Raw genomic sequence first — 20,276 nt, 5'->3', positions numbered from 1 at the left:
TTATGGTCTTTTACCATATATTGTGGTGGTCTACACACACTGGGGACAATAAATTCTGTTGTAAAAAAATTTGAAAAGTGGATTTTGTATAATATGTCCCCTTTAAAGAAAAGGCAGGACAAGTCTAAATTACATTTTGTGGTATTCAATATTATGCGTAACATTCCTGTAAATTGTTATGGTAGAGTTTAGAATGACTTTTTTGCTTTTTGTTTAGGAGTTCATTTACAACCTTCCATGTGGATTTGGTGTTATTAGTACATACTTCAAATGTATTAAAACTAGGGCTATCAATCAATTAATATTTTTAATCGAATTCATTACATGGTGTTCCGATTAATTAGGCTAATCACATAGACAAATATTTGCTAAGAAAGCCCCTCATATAACAATAATTCAATATATAAAGATTATACATATTTATATCAATATATAATTATACATAGTTATCTTTAAAAAATATATATATATATACACACACACATATAAATATTCAGATAATTAAAATGCAATACATTCTTAATCATTGATAAGACAATACAAAAAGTGGCTTTAGAATACAATGTATTGTTTACTACCATATTATTGATCATAAGACAATCATTGGCACACAGTTCACAGCAATCCATTTCACAAGTGAATCTGTCAATCAGTTACATTAGCGTTTGAATGAACAGATGCGTCAGACATTTTTTGTATTTTTTTGTATTAATGCTTACAAAACTTTTACATCTAGAGCCAAGAGGTATATTAAAACAAACAACAACAAAAAGGAAAATAAATAAATAAACAGTTTAATAAAATTACCAAATTGTTTACATATTTCAATACACTTTACAGCTTTCTTGTTACTAAAACTGCAAATTGTTCTTAGGTATTGCTGAACCTCTGAATAAAAAATGAAAACTAAAGGTTTATAACCACCATACTTACATTTATGAATACTAAATTTTACAACAAAATCAGAACATTAATCAAATAATATTCCTTATGAAGAGACATGTCATAGCTAAAAAAAACTAATAAAACATTTTCAAAACAAAGATGAAGGCTGGGAATAAAATGATCTCTAACAATCTTGCAGAAATCAGACCAAAAACAAGTTGAGAAGGGACAACTCCAAAATAAATGAAAAAATGTTTCCTCCTGCAGACCACAAAATGTACAGAATATATCGACATCACAATTAAATCTCTCTACAAGAAAATAATTTGTGAGGAATTACTTATAAATAAGATTGAAGGAAATTTCTTTTATTTTATTTGTGATTAAATATTTATGGTTAATTTCCAAATTTTGCACCATCTCAATCCAGCGTCAGACATGCTTGTGTAGCGTCTCGGGTGCTTTGCATCATAAACATAAAATGTTTAGGTCACTGTTTCAAGTTAAATATAGTTTAATACTCAATTTTTAAACACATCTTGAGATCCCTTAGTTCAGATTTGCGCTCCTTCAAGTGTTTTGAACGCAAGAACGTAACGCATGTTTGTGTTGTTCTGCCAACTGAAGTGTTTTCTTCACTGTATAAACTATGCGTTGGTCATTGAGTTGAAATTTCACTTACTGCCCTCTGGAGTAAACAGGTGGTACTACAAGCTTGCATTCTCTGGAATCTTCGTTATTATGGTCTGTGGGCAGTGCGATTAATTGCTTAAATTTTTTTAATGCGTTATTTTTTGTCAAATTAATCACACTGAATTAACGCGTTAAACCGACAGCCCGATTTCTGTTCTTAACAAATGAGTTAATTTGTTTTTGTATGTTTTTTACAAATTTCTTAATCGAGAGGTGTGGGATTAATGAGAAAACTTTTATATAATCAATTCTTCTGAATTGAATACTCATAAATACCTGGTATAAATATGCTTTTTTCAGGGAACAAGGGTTGCATTACGTAACCTGAGACGTTCCCTTTACTAAAAGCTTCACTAGGATGCTGCGCTGAGAAAAGCGCTTTGGGAACGAGAATACCCACGCCGCCGCACTGAGGCTGTCCGGACCCCTACGGTTGTGAAGTGTGCTCACAAGAACACGAGAGGTCTCAGACAAGAGCTTGAGATGTCGACTCAAGGACATAAGAGTCCGGAGTAGCATGAACATCCAAACTATAAAATCTGAAGAATGTGTGGGGAGAGGACCAGCCTGCCGCATCACAAACTTGCTGCAGAGGGACCCCTCTAGTCAAGGCTTTGGAGGAGGCGACCCATCTGGTGGAGCGGTCCAGCTGATTTGGAAGCGGTTTGGCAAAGCACAGGTAGTTTGCTTCCCAAGTTACTTCCCACTGCCCGCTCTGGTACTTCCAAGCAGAGGCTCCCATCGGGACAGATGCGCTGGCGCACAGTGAGCCTACTTGCACAGGTGCTCTGCAAATTCAGGGAGGATGAGGAACAAGTCACTTAAGTGGCCCCCTATTGGCCCACGTGGACTTGGATCTCAACACTCCTCACGACAGCACCTCCCTGGCGAATTCCCCTGAGGAAGGACCTTCTTTCTCAGGGATGTGGGACCCTCTTACATCCACGCCCTGACCTCCGGAACCTCCACGTCTGGCCCCTGGACGGGATAAGGAAGATCTAAGTTGCCTACCAACTGCTGTCGTAGACGTGATCAACCAAGAAAGAGCTCCCTCTACCAGGCAGCTTTACGCCCTGAAGTGGCGTTTGTTCGGAGTGTGTAGCAAAATATTTTTATTGGAATAAACTAAGCATTTCATAACATGTAATGAGATTATTGATTGCGAATTAGTTCCTCCCACTGCTGAAGGAACGGTAATGGATTTTGCTTGTTCTTAAAGGCTAAATAATTAAAAAAATATTTTTTTATTTTGACAGGAAAAAGCCCATACAGTTTTTCTATGTTCTCCTCAAAGATGAGATTTGACGCTTGTTTCTTAATTTGTGCATTAATTCATTTTTACAGATAAACACATTAGCCTTGAGGGGAGGAATAACAGTAAAAGAAAGCGTTTGGCGGATTCTCAGCTTCCTTCTTACAAACGACATGACCCTTCAGAATAACTGGAGTCGGAATCAATGGCAAGGCTGCATTTAAAGACACTCTCAAAAACTGTAATTAATGGTAAGGCTTTCTGAAAATAACTACTGTGATTTTATTCATGCTGTTTGATGTGAGCTAAAAATTTTACCCTACAAATGTTATCTAAAGCTAAAATGTTATAATTATTTGCCACCTTACTATTTATCTGCTACTGCAACAGACCAAGAAATTGAACATTGGGTCAAAAGATGGCTGCAGCTTTCCGCAGACAGGGATGGAGGCCATCGGGCAAGAGAAAAAAATTATGATCTTGTCTTCTCCTGGTTCTTACACATGCTCGCCCTTGACCTTGTTCCTAATGTTTAGACCTCGTGGACCTTGGACTAATGTTTTCTTTGGACTGTCTTCTGGTTTGACCCCTGCCTGTTCAACGAACTCCCCTTTAGTCCTGCTAGTTATCAAACTGTTGATCTGATTTCTCCACTTCAAGACTCTGTTGCAGGTTCAACAAAGTATTCAATTCAGTGAGAATATTTGAATATATTTTAAGTATCTGATTTATTTATATTTATATAATTTTTATATAATATTTATCTGTTTTGTTTCTTGTTTTAGTTTTATATTTGTAAATATTTATATGCATTTATCAAATTTATATATTTAATAAAGCAATTTAGACTATATTAGTATTTTCTTTATTATAGGATAATTAGATGTGGGCCACATCTGTCCAAGATGTCAGTCACTGCCTCAGAAGTCTGGCCCAGATGTGGCCCACATCTGGCCTGGTTGTGGCTGACTTCTAGGAGCCACACTCAGGTTGAAGCATCGCCGTCATTCCATGTGGTATGTGGACCAGAAGAATGTGGAAGATGTGGGCCACAACTGGGCCAGATGTAATTTGCTATCCGGGCTGTGTTGTTTACCAAGGAGTAGATGATGAATGATTCAAAAATAAGATGACTATAAAAATAATAGGCAAAAAGATGAAATATACATGAAATATGCATATTGCTGTATTCTTGTACACTGCAAAACTGAAATCCGACAATTAACACCACTAGTGTTAGTTTGAACACATTCAGGGTGTTTATATGGAAACCACTGACAAATTGTTAAATTAACACTTTCTGAAGTGTTGCCTTTCTCAACACCAACAGAGTGTTATTATTCAAATACTAAAAGTTTGAGATACAAATCTCAATCAATAATAACAACACCATTATCGAGTGGGTTGTAGGAGTCTCGGAGACACTGGCAGGGTTAAAATGATTCACTGTACTGGTGTTCACTTAACTCTTTAGGAATAATAGCAATCACTATCTACCCAACACTATACGAATCAAACTTTATGCTACCATGGTGTTGATGCAACACTTTAAAAAAATAAATAAAAACAACACTAAGAGAGTAAAATATTATGTGTATGTCATACATTCCTTCTGAGATGCATGTAGAAAATATAATGTTAACGATATGTAACAGCAGCAACATCAGATGACAGTGTTTTTCACCCTATTGCACAACATCTCCAAATATGAGAGGAATGTTCCTAATTAAACACAATGTCTGACTTGCATTAAGTCCAATGCTATTGCCTGCTTGTTGAAGGCTGATCTTTGATGGGCAATTATTTCTGTCCAAGAACCCATAATTGAAGGCATACACCCTCTGAAGGATGGAATCTCTGAAAATCTGATTTTAACTAATATATAAAAAAAGCAGTTTGAATTCATATTGTGCTACACCTTCTAAAATATCATGCATAATGTCCAACACAAAATTATCAAATACATTGAAGGTATTGATCGATGGCTATTTATTTTAATATCATAATAGAAGCTTTCTTCTGGGTTCTCAGCAAGGTATCTGTATTGCTCCTCATTTAGTGTTCTGTTCCGTAAAATCACATGTGGATCATCTTCAATAAATAATGTCTGGGCTAACACCTTGTCAATAAGGCACTACCAACAGTGATGTTTTGCAATAAAAGACCAAGAATACAATTCAGTCCAAGATTGTCACCTGTAATTTGTGAAATAGTACCAAAGATTGGCTCCTCAGAAAATTTCACTGTAATTCCCTTCTCCTCAAGCACTTTCACAGCATCAACCAATGGACCAAGAATTGTGTCCATCCATACGTTTTTACATTTTAAGAATGGAACAAAGAAATTCGATGTATGTTCATCAATGAGGTATTTAGGCATGGTGGCAGGTTCCAAACGGGCTGTTTTAGTGTCTGTAGCTTTAAATGCATAGGCACTGCTGCTACCCACACAGTAGTTGTTTTGTGCTGTTTGAAGCACATGCTCTGTCCCAGCTAACACACCAGTACTAAGTTACACATTTTTCGTAATTTTGTGTGCAATTGAATGACTTACTGGCAATGAGACTGCAATGACCCAGGCCTGTAATTACACCAACTTTCACGTAATAACTCAAGATGAATTGCATTTGTTTGTTTGTTTTTATTGCTATAGCAGTTGCATAGCACCAAGTTTTGCACAACTGTATATTTGGGAGATTAAGAGGACAGTTACATTTTACAAAAAGGTGTACTATTAAATAAAATATTAATAGTAATGTATTTCATGCATCCTTTGTTTTGAATCTGTTTGATTTACAATCTCAGATGATTAATTATTTGGAAATAAAATATTTTAATCATCTGCTACAGAATAAAAACAACAATTTGGGAGCCTGACATGTCAAATTCCTATGCTATATGGAGGTCCTCTGGATAAAGTTAAAACACACACACACATATATTAAACTTTGTGAAGGCACTTTATTTAGACCAGTATACACAATTTCTGTATCAAACAGGCTTCTTAAAAGTTGAAATATATTTAACACTTGCTGTGACCCACATATTAATTTGCTACAGTTGTGTAATGATTTGTAGTAACTTGTAAAAAGCTCAACTCAGAAAAATTGCCAACTTGACCCCTATTATCTGACCTAAATTTAGGCAATGTATATGCTCTTCACATGTAACTCTTATGCCCACTGACATTTTTGTGCATTCCCCCACACATTAATGGATAAAGAAAGTAAAGATTTGAGTCACATTTGGAAGACACAGGGATCATCACACCAACAAATAGTAAATAAATTACTAAGACAAAACAAGTGTACAACTATCAAAGTCCTTAGCTGTATTATATCCATAGGTGATTCACAAATATAAATTATTCTACTTTTGGTTTCATACATTGGGCTAATAACCAAATTCAATTGCTGACCCATCAACTAATGGGTATTTGCACATCACCCCTGAGTGAAGTTAATGCTACGTATTCAAACATTTTAAATAAATATTTCACCCTAAATGGAAATTTGCAGTTTACTTAACCTCATTTTGTACAGAACCCATATTAGGTTTTTCTGCCATAAAACACAAAATGAGAAGTTAGTCAGAGCTTGCAAGATTATATTTACCTTACTATGAGAGTGGGTAATGCTTTATACCACCAAGCTAAAAGAACACAAGATAAAAGTATAAGTTAGTCATACAACTTGTACTTGCCAGTTCTCCTGAAGCCATTGCTTAATGAGAGAAACAGATCAAAATGTAATTCTTCTTTTCTGAATATGACCCTGTCTCCCAAAATGACTGAAAGCTACAGAAGTGGAAGAGATTATCAGGTAATGATGACTTGGCATTGGTCCATTTCTTACACAATACAATCATGTGGCTTGGAATATAAAGCACAACACATATATGCTGAATCAGAATCCCAGAGATGAGTTAATGATGAAACAAAATGTGGGTGAGTAAATTACAATTTTCATTTTTGGTAACTATCCCTTCAAGTGGTCCAACCATGTGTACCATCTCCCAGTACAGTGGGGAAAAACACATTGTTTCATGTAAGAGCAAGAATGATTAATTCAATAAACATACATATATTCTGGCAGGAACAATAGGTGATATTTTAATAACATTAACATTTCTTTTCTTTTCCTTAGCATGTATTATATTGTGGAATTTACGGAGGAGTCATCAGTTGGCATTGCAGCCCAGTGTTGGGTCTATGAAGATGAAGGGGTATAACCATCCACAAGTCCAACCCACATAAACAATATAATCTTGATCAAAATATTTTAAATTGACGTAAGAAATTAATAAAATAAGACTCTGACTTTTTTTGAACACATTTAGCAACAATAGAAAAAAGAAGAACTTCCTGATTACGAAAAATTGATTTCAAGAAAGTGTTTTTGCCAGAACTGGTAAGGTTCTATCTATGGCAGGATTTGTTTAGTATCTGATTGAACTAGATTATGTGATTACATTTTGATTTTCTATTTCCATAAACATTTCATCCCTAGGTGATTTTGAGAGGGCCCAAAAGTGGAGCAAAACAGCGGAATATATTTCTGCTGTAGAGAGCGATGATGGTAAAAGCTTAAAGAGGCCAACAAACAAACCCAGCAGATTTGAAGACAGCAGTGATGGTATGAGATACACTGTATATAACTTTATGGACCCTTTTGAAACATTTGAAAATAAAACAGATTAGACATTCATTTTCAGGTAACAAGGTATTCTCTGTTGGAAGCTGATAATACTGACTTCTTATTGTTCAGATGAGAACGCACTGTTGGTTCCACCTGCAACAAAGAGAGAGCATCAAGGTATACCAGTACTACTTTCTACTAAGTCCAGCTTATGTGTAACTGAATAGTACTGTATGATGCCTTCAACTGTTAAAGGTAACAACTGTGTATTCATCTTGCTTGCAGATGTTGATTAATCTCCCAGATCGTCCTCAAAGGATGGAACAGAGGACACAAATGGTAAAAAATAAATTCAGTTTACTGAACTCGTAAGAGACAATCATTAAGTTTATTGAATTGAGTATACACACACAAACACACCCTTGGCCTATGTATTACAAGTTATTTGTTTACTACAGATATGAGACAAACCAGATTGCTACTATAATGCTCACACAACTTTTAATTCAAATAACTGAATTACAACAGTGTTGCATTCTAATTTTTAAAGGTCATATTATCTTCTTTAAACAGAAAACTTTCTTCCTTTTTTTCAGACTTACTGGTTTTGAGGTAATATATGTTGTACTAAGAAAACATACTGTAAAAACTCAAATGTAGTCAAGTCCATAGACATCATATAGATAGACGCCCTATTGACCGCTTCTGCCTACTGGCGCGGACGAGCCGCGGCGCAGCCATCTTAGACCGGTCACCCGCTCCACTCAGTGTAATCTGTATGGCAGGTGCAATGAACTGTCAGCGCATTTAATTAATCATACCTCACTGAATACCGAACTGAGTTTTTTTGCTGCAAAGGTCATTCATGTAGCTATGATACAGGACACATGGTTCGGCATATTTTAATATTCATAGTAGGCTTAACAGTAATATAATATTCTGATATAAGATATAAAGTGACCAGACGTCCAAAATCAAAATATGTGATGTAGGATATAAGGTATTTTATAAATCACACACTATAAATATGATAAAGAATCAGAAACAGATAGTTGCATAAAAGTAAGATATTTGAATAAGTTGAAGAAACTATTTATAATGATTTGTGACACACACACACTCTCTCTCTCTCTCTCTCTCTCACACACACACACACACACACACACAAACACAAACAGTCACAAACACAAACACACTGTCTCTCTCTCACACACACACACACACACACACACACACACACAATCTCTCTCTCACACACACTCTCTCTCATACACACTCTCACACACACTCTCTCACACACTCTCTCTCTCTCTCTCTCTCTCTCTCTCTCTCTCTCTCCCTCCCTCTCACACACACACACAAACACAAACAGTCACAAACACAAACACACTGTCTCTCCCACACACACACACACACACACACACACACACACAATCTCTCTCACACACACTCTCTCTCATACACACTCTCATACACACTCTCTCACACTCTCTCTCTCTCTCTATCTCTCTCTCTCCCTCCCTCTCACACACACACACAAACACAAACAGTCACAAACACAAACACACTGTCTCTCCCACACACACACACACACACACACACACACAATCTCTCTCTCACACACTCTCTCTCTCTCTCTCTCACACACACACTCTCTCTCTCATACACACTCTCTCACACACACACACACTCTCTCTCACACACACACACATGTTGGTCTACCTATCATTATGAGGACTTTCCATAGACATAATGACTTTTATACTGTACAAACTATAGATTCTATCCTCTAAACCTAACACAACCCCTAAACCTAACCCTCACAGAAAACCTTCTGCATTTTTACATTTTCATTGTTTCAACATTGTTTAGTATGATTTTTAAGCGATTTGAATTATGGGGACACTAGAAATGTCCTCATAAATCACATTTATAGCATAATACCCTTGTAATTACTAATTTGTAACTTACAAAATGGTCTCGTAAATCACAAAAACACGCACACTCTCTCTCACACACAAACACACACACTCTCTCTCTCTCTCTCTCTCTCACACACACACACACACTCTCTCTCTCTCACACACTCTCTCTCTCTCTCACACACACACTCTCTCTCACACACACACACACACACACACACACTCTCTCTCACACACACACACACACTCTCTCACACACACACACACACACACACGCACTCTCACTCTCTCACACACACTCTCTCTCTCACACACACACACACACACTCTCACTCTCTCACACACACACCTAGCTAACGTTAGCTGGCTACGATTTCAGTACAGTAATATCAAAGATCCTTGCTCCTTCTCAATTATCTGGTAATATTCTATTCACAAAATACAACCAATAGTACGGTAATGTTAAAACTTGTGAAAAGTAATTCCCCGGGCCCTATTTGCGATGGTCCACCGATTAGAACAGGAAAATGCTCCACAGTGCTCTGGCATCTTAACTGCTGCCGCGCAACGAAACTAGGAGTACGACCGGTTTAAGATGGCGGCCGTATTTCTCAGTGCGCAGTGGCCAATAGGGCATCTAGTCTCTATATAATATCTATGGTCAAGTCTATCTACTTGTACATCAGAAAAATTTTCTGATGTTACCTTTTCAGAGGAGAGACAACCATGGGTAATGTCTTCCAGGGATGCCTCAATGCCAAAAGAGCTTAAAGGTAAAAGACACAACAAGAGACCAAATTCATTGAAATGCAATCAAAAATAAGAACATCACTGTATTTACCGCTTACCCTTAGGTTAAAGGAATTGTTTACCCAAACATTTTTATCATTTACTCATCCTTCATGTAGTCTCAAACTTAAGACTTTCATTCTACCCCCAGAACACAAATTTTATGTTTTTATATTTTGATGGAGATATGTGACTATATCTTTATATTGCAACTTTTAAGCTCCAGAAAAGTACAGAAAAGCCCCATAATGTTAATCCACAGGTCTCCAGTGGTTTAATCCAATTAATGTCTTTTGAGGCAATATGGTCAATTTTGGGTGAGAAACAAACCAAAATGTAACTTCTTTTTCACTGTAATTAAATCTTGCCATTGCAGTCTCTAAGGCCGGTCATAATTCCATGTGACGCATGTACAAAGTGCCAGGAAGTGTATTTGAAATTATGATAATTCTTAGAGATTATAATGGCAAGATATACAGTGAATAAGTAGTTACATTTTGGTCGGTTCATATTGCCTCAGAGGACATGGATTAAACCACTGGAGTCATACTCTATCACACCACAAGGATCGAGGATGGAGGAAGCATCCAGAGGATGCTTGAGCAAGGAAACACCGTTGCATCATATGCAGAAGTCTTTTTGCTCAAAGCACCTGACACATGCATAAATACTCCTCGCCTTTCACATCTGTCTCAATAGTTTTGAGTCATGTTTTAGCTTTGCATTTTAAATAAACCATACATATCAGATATTTCATTAGCTTTATTGAGATTTATTAGGAATATTTTAATCAACTTTTTAAAGTGACGCTTGAGTGAGCAAGGATATTACAATTTAAAATGATTTCTTCCTTTGATTCCTCCATCCTCGTTTCCATTCCTTGCATCGTTTCCTAAGAGGGCGGAGCTAGAAAAAGAAGCGAGGAAAGGAAACGAGGATGTACAAATAAGGAATTGAGAAGCATCCCTAGAGTGTAGGTGCCCTTATGCTGCCTTTGTCCTTTTTGTGAATTGGTCACATTCACTCGCGTTGTATAAATATGATTCACTCAATCAAAACTATTTGAGTTCATTTAATTTTCTCAGTCCTTGAATTAACAAACAAAACTCTCAATGGCAGAAATACTGCAGGTGCTGCTACAAAAATTAGAAAGCCTGGCAGCCTCTCAGAGATAAATTCTACTTCTGTTGCGGAGGAATCAGGGTCGGCAAAGGGAGGAAGACATCTTGGAGCTCAATATTGCTCAGACCAAGGAGGAGTTAGAGTACCTTGAGCACCGCCTTAAAGATGCAGAATTCAGAAAGAAAGTGGTGAGTGCCGTATTAATATTTAAAGGGTTTGTAATTTCCTTACATTTACATTTATGCATTTGGCAGACGCTTTTATCCAAAGCGACTTGCAGAGCCCTTCATACAGGGACAATCCCCCCAGAGCAACCTGGAGTTAAGTGCCTTGCTCAAGGACACAATGGTGGTGGCTGTGGGGATCGAACCAGTGACCTTCTGATTACCAGTACTGTGGTTTAGACCACTACACCACCTCCACTCCTATTTCCTTGGTCTTTCAAAATAAGAGTTCAATGTACTATAAAGGTATATAATAACAGCTAATTTAACCAAGGCTGCAGCGGTAAATACAAAGCAGTCATATGTGAAGCTTGTTCGTGAAATCATTGCTCTATTACATAATTAGCAGTGCTTCATGGGAGTGAGTAGCAGTAATAAGATTGTTTTGGTGCCAAGTCTATTTTTGCTGCGCTGCTTATGCTGAACTAAAGTGACAGTGACATTGTTCATGGTCAAAACGTCAAATGTAAATTTGCTTATAAAACTAGTAATGCAACATTGCAAAGCATGAAACCAAAATTAAATTAGCAATTGACCACATATGTTTCATATAATGAAATTGCAGGAATATTGTATAGCCAAATTATGTTAAAATGGCTTATTGATACTGTTAACGGTGTTTACCTGCATGCCATAACTTCTAACTTTGGTATTTTCTCAGACTCCTCATCTCAGCCTTATTGGTGGGGCCAATCCAGGAGAGTGTGTAAGGAGGGTCATGCGGGCAGTAGCAACCAACATTGTCTGGAGCCACTACAGTCTGCTGGGAAAGCGGGAGAAGTTGCTTCTGATTGGAACAACTGTGTGCAAAGTTATCAAACGTGAGTCAGTTTTTGGTTTATGAAAAAGAGATAGACAGTGTCTTCTTTAAGATATTTCTGAAATCATATAACTTTCTGTAAAGCTGCTTTGAAATTGTGTATTGTGATAAGTGCTATACAAATAAATATGATTTGTGGTTGTGTCTTTAGTCTGTTTTGAACCCTTCTAGGGCAAACCTCCACCCATAACATGACATGATATGCAAGTGATTTACTTGTAATGTAGAGTGCTGATTAACGTTACTTACCTAAATAAATATTTCATCTTCCTCAACCAAATAACATTAGACGGATATCTGCGAGTCAGGCACGGCGCCAGGATTTCAGGTTTGGATGGGCCAGACCAATTGTGGGTGGGCCTTAAATTAAAAACGTTAAATTAAAAACATTATCCAATCACTGTTTAACCTAATAAAAGTTACTGACTAATATACTGCTATATTATCTGTACGTAGGCTATACATAATATAGATTTTAATAGCTTGATGCTCTTTAAATATTTTGTTGCATTGTTAAAAAGTTTCGGTGCATATAGAGTCAGGACGGACCTATCCATGATCGCTCTCCTTGGTTCTGACCAAAGAAGACGCTTTGGAATCTCCATTACGCATCATACCTGGGCTGCGTTTCCGATAAAAAGAAAAAGCGGTGTTCTTTATAAAATAAGCACTTCAGAAATAGTTGAAATTGCATTTATTAGGACTCATGGGATATTATAAAAAATTATCTAAACTATAATAGCCTATATTTAGACTGTAAAAGAGGTCAGGAATGTAATATTTCCCCAAAACATAGTTTAGTTCTGCTCGTATAACATGAGGCCGAATATTTCACAATTCTTATTAATTGTTTTAAGTTTTCAACAATAGGCTACTACATTACAGATCAACAACACTGCCCGACAGTTTCAATCAATACTCAGGAACAGAACTTGTTCATTAACAACGTCATCTGTCCATTTATTTATTTTCGATTTCATTAACAACAGACTTACTTATTATACAGAGAAGATGTATTAAAATGTAACCTATACAATATCACAATATCAGAACAAAGTTATCTGCATTGCAGAAAAACAACAACAACAAAAAACATTTCAGAAGCCAAAAAATAATCAGGCTAAAATATAACAACTGAGTAACAACTGAGTAAAAGACACTCATATTTTTGCGCTAACAGACAGGCTTAAAAGATTGCCAAACGTGAAGGAAAGGGAAGAAGAGAGAGTATGAGAAGAATATTCATTCATTGCAAATCCAATTATTTATCAGAGCAGTAGGAAAGGGCATGCTACTGTAACGGTCACTTTGTGCTTTTATGTTAATCTGAGGTAAAATGAGAACTGCGCATGTGCGTGTCAGTAATAGATTTGAAAGGTGAGGAGATAACCGCTCCACCAACCGTTGTACTCTTTCTTTTATTTCATTTTATATTTGTGGACGAGTGTGACGTTTGACACTTTTGAACTGAACATTGTCCTTTACTGGAAATTATTTTTATACAAGCTAATGATAAGCGCTGAAGCTGTTTCATGCGGTGGGGGCTGCGCTGGTTGGAAAATATGTGACGTCATTATGTTTTTTAATTTAATCAATGTTGATTAGCCTATTTCACAAAAATGGCCGCCGAGACCGGAAGTAGGGTAAACTATTTTCCGGTGAACGCGCTAGCAGCAGCAGTCGGAGAACAATGGCGGAATCTAAAAGCAGTCAGACATGTTGCGCACCTTTATGTTTCAACTCGAAAAAGAAACAACCCTATTTATCATTTCACAGCTCTCCTTGCGATGAAATGTTGAAAAGGCGTTGGATATGGGCTATACGAAGAGAGGGGGGGCCGACGTTCACAGTGAGGAAAGGCAGTACTTTTTGTGTGCTAAGCACTTCACGGAGGACGACGTCTGTGTTAGAGAGTCCGGTCATAAGTATCTTACGCCGCAGGCCGTACCTTCTCGGTTTTCCTGGAACAACTGGGGAGAAGTTAAATTACGCCAGACACTGACGGCAAAAAGAGGTGTCTGTTGTGTACTCGAGGAAGCAGAAGTGGAAAGTGCTGATGCCGCACTGCTGGTGCACGATTACGACAGCCGCGCTCCCCCGGGTGAGTGTAACATGTTATTATCCAATACAATATGTTAGATTTTATAAAATTGCTGTAGCATATAGTAGCAGTTATGCTAGCAGTGGAGCATGTTAGGAAGATGAATTTGTATTTAATTATTTTTAGCATGGTCTGGTGCGACCAATACCACGATTTAAAATATAGGCCTAAGTTAGCTATTACTGGTAGCAGCTAATTTTTTGCTGCCTTTACGTGCCATCGGAAACATCCTACTTCCCTCTTCTGAAGTTGTGACTACGAGCTCATCGCATTCAAATTTTAACTTGTGAGGGCGTTAGTCTCCATTTTTTTTAAACTAGGAAACTAGTATTTACGATCATTCCGATAGCACGATAAGTCATCATTTCTCTTGTCAGCCCCTTTTATACTGCATTCTGTGGTTTAGCTCAGAGGACCCCAGTATTTTGCATGTCTCTTTTGTCTGACACCCATTTCAGTTCTTGTCCAGTTATTATTAAATGTGCAACAATGGAGACAATATGAACAATTGATTAAACAGAACTAAATAAAAAATGGTATGTGAGGCTGTTGGGGTGAATAAAAAATTTACAGTGATGTTCTAACTGTTTTATAACTGCATACATGTAATTGCAATTTACCAAATGAATACGTTTTTTCCCCCTCTAATGATAAAGTGTCATGTTTAACACTAAAAAAGTTTTATTTTGTTCTATTTAATTAGGTGCTCTTGATGAGGCACTGGAAAAAATAAAGGAGCTGGAAGAACTGGTGTCAAGGCTTACCATCTCCCGATCTTTGCTGGATAGATGGTGTGTGTCTGATGAAGACTTCAGGTATTGGTGAGTGATGTTAGATAGCACAACAGATTTTGCGCATGTACAAATGCATGTGTTAGAGCATGTTTGTCTGTTTATCAATTTTTATTAAACATTTGTAAAATAACATTTATCATAAAGCTTAGAAACATAAAACATGCATAACTGTGAATAATATAAACATCTTTGGTTGGCCACTTTCTTGCCTATTTTCGCCCTAGCAAAACATGGATGTATGTACCAAAGTAGAATTCGTCAGCTTTAGCCTTGATTTCTTGGATCAGCTCATCATCCCTCCATACTCTCTCCACGGTGAAGTCACTCCTTGTATCCGTCACCAGATCACACCACGCTAAGCCAGTGACCATCAGCTGACCCTGGACTTGCCAGTGGTAGGTGTGTTTTTTTTTTTTATTTAGCTTGACCCCCAATTATATTGATGTGTGATGCCTCTCCAATGTCGTTCACATCAGGGCACTTAACCTCTACTAGGCCATAGGGAGGTTCTTCGTTTGGGTCCACCACTTTACCATCTGGACTGGCACCGAGATGTGGAGAATCGGGGTGGATGATGAGACCGCATGGAAGAACATTAACTGCAAAGGTCTCAGCATAGCGGCGAAGAACCTCTGGCTCAAGCTCCACTCCTCTACGCATTGCTTTGGTCTGGGGGGCACCTTTAATGATCCGGCCAGCTAGTGTCTTTGCAGTGGACTCTGATCTGACATGAGCAGCTTCATGGAACTTGCTTGCTGTAAGACGGAGACGACGCATGCTGAACCAGAGCGGGCTTTTGGCTTGATCCCTTGTTCCCTCCTCAACGATCCCTGATATTTCAGGGGTCACCTCCAGACTCTGCATATGCAGGAGTTCAGCCCAGCTACCAGGGACAAAATTAAATTGTGGAAGTGTGTATTGTGGGACAGGTAATGGGGGTAATTGTGGAGCATATGGATGAATGAGCACATCCTTTGGCAGTACAGCTGGACACTGGTAAGACAGCAGTGAACCTTTTGGGACCTCTACAAATTTAGAGGACACCATGCTTACAGCAGACATCCCATTGATAATTTTTGCTATAAGCGGTTGTGGTCGAAGGGAGATGAGGGATGCTGCTCCAGCAATCACATCGCTGTCAGGCAAAGGTCCTTAAACAAAAATGTTCATGCCTCAGTGTGTTAATTTTCAGTGTGTCTTATCTAATGTGAATATGTATTGTATTAGTATTTGGAGATTACCTCCATATGCTCTATACAGAGTAGACTGCACACAGCTCCTACCAGAGGCTTTCGGCTTGCGCACTACAAGCTGATCCACTGGTTCAGGAGTGATGCCCTGACAAAACATGTATATATTGCATTTGATTGTAATCTGATTTGCACATGCATTTTACATACTTTTTTTTATTTATTATTTACTGTTGGCTAAATTAAAACTGTTTGAGGAGTTTGTTTTTTATACCTGGGTGCGTGGCCTATGCCATGTCTGCTGTTTGCTTGTGCAAGCAAGGGCAGCTGGAACATTTTTGGTTCCTAATGTACTGTAATGTGCCATGTGGTTGCACAAACTTCTTCCAGCAGCACAAGTACAAGTATAAGCTGCCATTTGAGGTGGATGGTTAGATTCAAGCGTGATCTGGAGAAAGTGATAGAAAGACTCATATATTTCACATCTTTATTTAACTTTTGTGTGTTGTTCATTTAGGGTGTACACTGGGATTTTTTTGGGGACATACAAAAATGTTTTTGTAACTTTTTAAAATGTAATATCATTAGTGTAAAATTAGTTTTTTTTATTATTTATTTGCCTTAATTTCATTATTTTCATGTTTAGATAAAATAGCAAAGTTAAATTAAATTTACTGTAAAGATGTACAATTCTTAGTTTCATTCATGGTGATGACATGAAAATGAGCCATAATCTAGTGTAAGATTGCTGCACTCTCCTGGACAACTAAATAACATGATTTTTTTTTTAAAGCCACTAGATATCACACATACAATCAGACATCATTTCTATTTATTTATTGATTTTGTGGGTGAAGATTGGTATAGTAAGTGTCATCAAGTGCAATGCCATTTTAATGAATGTAACATTGTTTTGTTTTTTCTAACTATAGCTGCTGACGTTACTATTGATACTGAGACAAGTAGAATTTATCTTGGTTATCAAAAAATATACCATTCATCATTAGCTAAATCCAGTATGTATTTACCTCAAGTTGATGTGGTTCCTCACGCTTTCTTAACGACCTATAACATCTGGCCGTAATTACCACTGTCCCTGCAATAATATTTGAGTCTGAAGTGTCCAAACACACACAAACATGGTTAAAACTAGTTTTTTTTTTTTATTACACCACTTTGAAATTCATCCATAAAACCAACAAAAGGTAAATCGCCTATCGTAAATAATACATACCTTGGTAATCAAAAATAAATTGCTCAAAAAAGAATTTGTAACCTTTGTCCAATTTTCCCTGAAAAATGTCAACAAAACGGACAACATCGGATATATGTACTTTTGGCAAGTACGTGAATGACTGAGAAAAAACACGCTGTTCACAGTCCATTTTGCGAAGAATGTCCAAGAATGAATGGGGATCGTAGAGAGCGGCGGCGCGACCGGAAGAATTGTTACCCTACTTCCGGTTGCGGTCGCCATTTTGTGAAATAGGCCTATTATGAAAGTGAGCATGCAGCATGAGAGAGATGATAGGCTACATCATGAGATGCGCAATATTTCTGGATACATGGAGTGGGTAAAACATTATTCTGACCACTTAATTGAGTTTTTTCGTTTTGTATTAAATTGTATCTTAATTTTGATCAATGTTTTATCAACCAATTGCCTGTATTTAATAAATAAGAAGCAAATATATTGCAGACAATGTAAAAAGGCGCCGGTACGATCACTTGCATTGCATGAGAACTGGAGCGTTTCCGCCACAGAGTGAAAAATAAAAAATGTAGGCCTAATTGCGATTTTTTTTAATCTCACAATTCTGACTTTTTATCTCAGAATTACGTGATATAAAGTGGCAATTGCAGGTTAGCTATAAAGTCAGAATTGCGTGATATAAAGTGTCAATTGTAGCCCATGTTATTAAGTCAAAATTGCGTGATATAAAGTGCGAGAAATATAGCTTGAAATTCTGGCTTTTTTCACATAATTGCATGTTTATATATCTCGCAATTCTGACTTTATAATAGGCCTACGCAATTGGGAGATATAAAGGCAGAATTGCATGATATAAAGTGCGTGTTACAAAGTCAGAATTGTGAGATATAAACTATGGGTAAAAAAAAAAAAGAAGCAATTGCGACTTTATTTCATGCAATTCTGACTTTATTTCACGCAATTGCGACTTTAGTTCACGAAATTCTGATTTTATATCTCGCAATTCTGAGAAATAAAGTCAGAATTGCGAGATAAAAAGTCGCAATTATCTTTTAAAATATTTTAGGCTATTCTATGGCGGAAACAAGCTTCCATACTAGGCTATAGCCTGCCCTAGTAGCCTAATTAAATTAATATAAAGAGGCGATTTGTCCACTAATGGCTTAGTCGACTAGGGGGAAAAAAAATAGTCGGAGGCCTTATTCCACATATCTTCGAAGTTCGAACCAGCAGGCCATTCAGGTTTGTGCGAGCGACCCTGCAGAATGAGCGAGCAGAGCGGAATATTCAGAAATGCGCTCTCCGCTCACATGCTCTGATCGGAACAAACCCGAACACTGTCTGCTGAACTTGCGCAGAAACATCAAAGTAGACATAACCCGCTTAAAATTGTTTTTAAAACTAAACATTTAGACTATTTTAGCACAAATTATGAGCTTAATTGGCGATTTTTTTATAATTCTTGACAAAAAAATTTTGAAGAAAAGTTTTGGGTGGGCCTGTTGAAAAGTGGGTGGGCCTAGGCCCATCAGGCCCACCCATAACGCAGTGCCTGCTGCGAGTGTGTGTGAGAGCGTGAGTTTACAGCAGCGGGGGAGGAGCTGACTGAACTGACTGGCGCGTAAGAGAGAACGCAAAACACAACCTTTTATTTTATGTTATTATGAGACTGAGAAGTGCAAATATATTTTATATGAGAAGTGTAAAAAAGTTTTCGGTTCATTAAGAAACCGTGGTGGGGCAAATTAGACTGTGGCAGGCCGCCATAGTCTAGTCAATTATGGGAAACACTGCAATGTTTTAACACCTCTGAATTTAAATAAGCCTGTAAAAATGATCACACAAGTCCATTAAAACACATGTCATGTTTAGTGCTGGTGTAAATATTTGCTTATAAAATGCATTTTTTCCACTTTGAAGCTTATGAGATGCATTACTATTCATGTTATCTAAATAATAAGATCACTAGTTAAAAATAAAAACTATATAAACAATAAAAGAATCTATATTTTTATTTGAGGATCGATATTCTTGATAACACATCAGTATTGGAATTATCATCCCTAGTTTAAATCCAAAGTACCAGCAGACTAGCCAGGAAAAGCAGATGTGTTGAAGGCCTTGTGAGATTACTTCATACAGATGAACAAACGGATTTAACGTGGAGTCTGATTGAGTGATTTAAATAATCATTTTGTAATTTGTTTTAGTGCTGATAGATAGTAGTTCAGTGGTCGAGGAAATAAACACAGTCCAAAAATATCAACCGGTTTCCCGGAAGGAATCGATTTGGAAATATGTGCAGTTAATGGAGCAGAGAGGAAAATGCATTTTTAATTTAAAGAAAAATACAATCAGAAAACGAGTGCGCACAAACTCTTTCTGTATAACTTACGATAATATTGATATTAATCGTGTAAATATAAACAAAATTATACCACCAAGACAGTTGAAACATTGACTCTTCTTATGAGAGTGTGTGTGGCTCTTAAAAGAGCCGTTGGGTTTGTCTGATGAGAATGAAGACGTTTATCCTCCGAAGCCGTACAGAGTTCGTCCCTGTCGTTTCAGCGCGTACACAACGTCCATGGCAGTGACGGTCTTTCTCTTGGCGTGCTCGGTGTAGGTGACGGCA

General features: G+C 37.3%; 3 protein-coding genes across 4 annotated transcripts in view; 1 reads left to right on the top strand and 2 right to left on the bottom strand.

The window, feature by feature from the left end:
• Positions 1-20,276, top strand: part of LOC127648178 (histone H3) — a 1,095,985-nt gene that overhangs the window by 359,847 nt on the left and 715,862 nt on the right. The window lies entirely within an intron of this gene.
• Positions 1-20,276, bottom strand: part of LOC127647925 (NACHT, LRR and PYD domains-containing protein 1 homolog) — a 249,836-nt gene that overhangs the window by 103,197 nt on the left and 126,363 nt on the right. The gene's annotated exons all lie outside the window — the stretch shown is intronic.
• LOC127648620 (histone H3-like) overlaps positions 16,756-20,276 on the bottom strand; it is a 5,712-nt gene continuing 2,191 nt past the window's right edge. Inside the window, exons 1-2 of one of the 2 annotated variants that reach the window (XR_007971188.1) lie at positions 17,457-20,276; positions 16,756-16,876 (exon numbers count right to left, since the gene is read on the bottom strand). The exon at positions 17,457-20,276 is cut by the window's right edge and continues 215 nt beyond it. Coding sequence is in view for 1 of the 2 variants with exons in the window: in XM_052133311.1 (XP_051989271.1) it covers positions 20,171-20,276 (106 nt within the window). In the remaining variant the exon portion in view is untranslated. Of the gene's footprint in view, positions 16,877-17,281 lie in introns of those variants that run through there. The other variant, XM_052133311.1, reaches the window with a different exon arrangement.

The sequence above is a fragment of the Xyrauchen texanus genome, chromosome 1, assembly GCF_025860055.1.
Source record: "Xyrauchen texanus isolate HMW12.3.18 chromosome 1, RBS_HiC_50CHRs, whole genome shotgun sequence".
NCBI classification, from domain to species: Eukaryota; Metazoa; Chordata; class Actinopteri; order Cypriniformes; family Catostomidae; genus Xyrauchen; species Xyrauchen texanus.
Note: the sequence above shows the minus strand (reverse complement) of the source record. Positions and strands in the feature narration are given on the sequence as shown.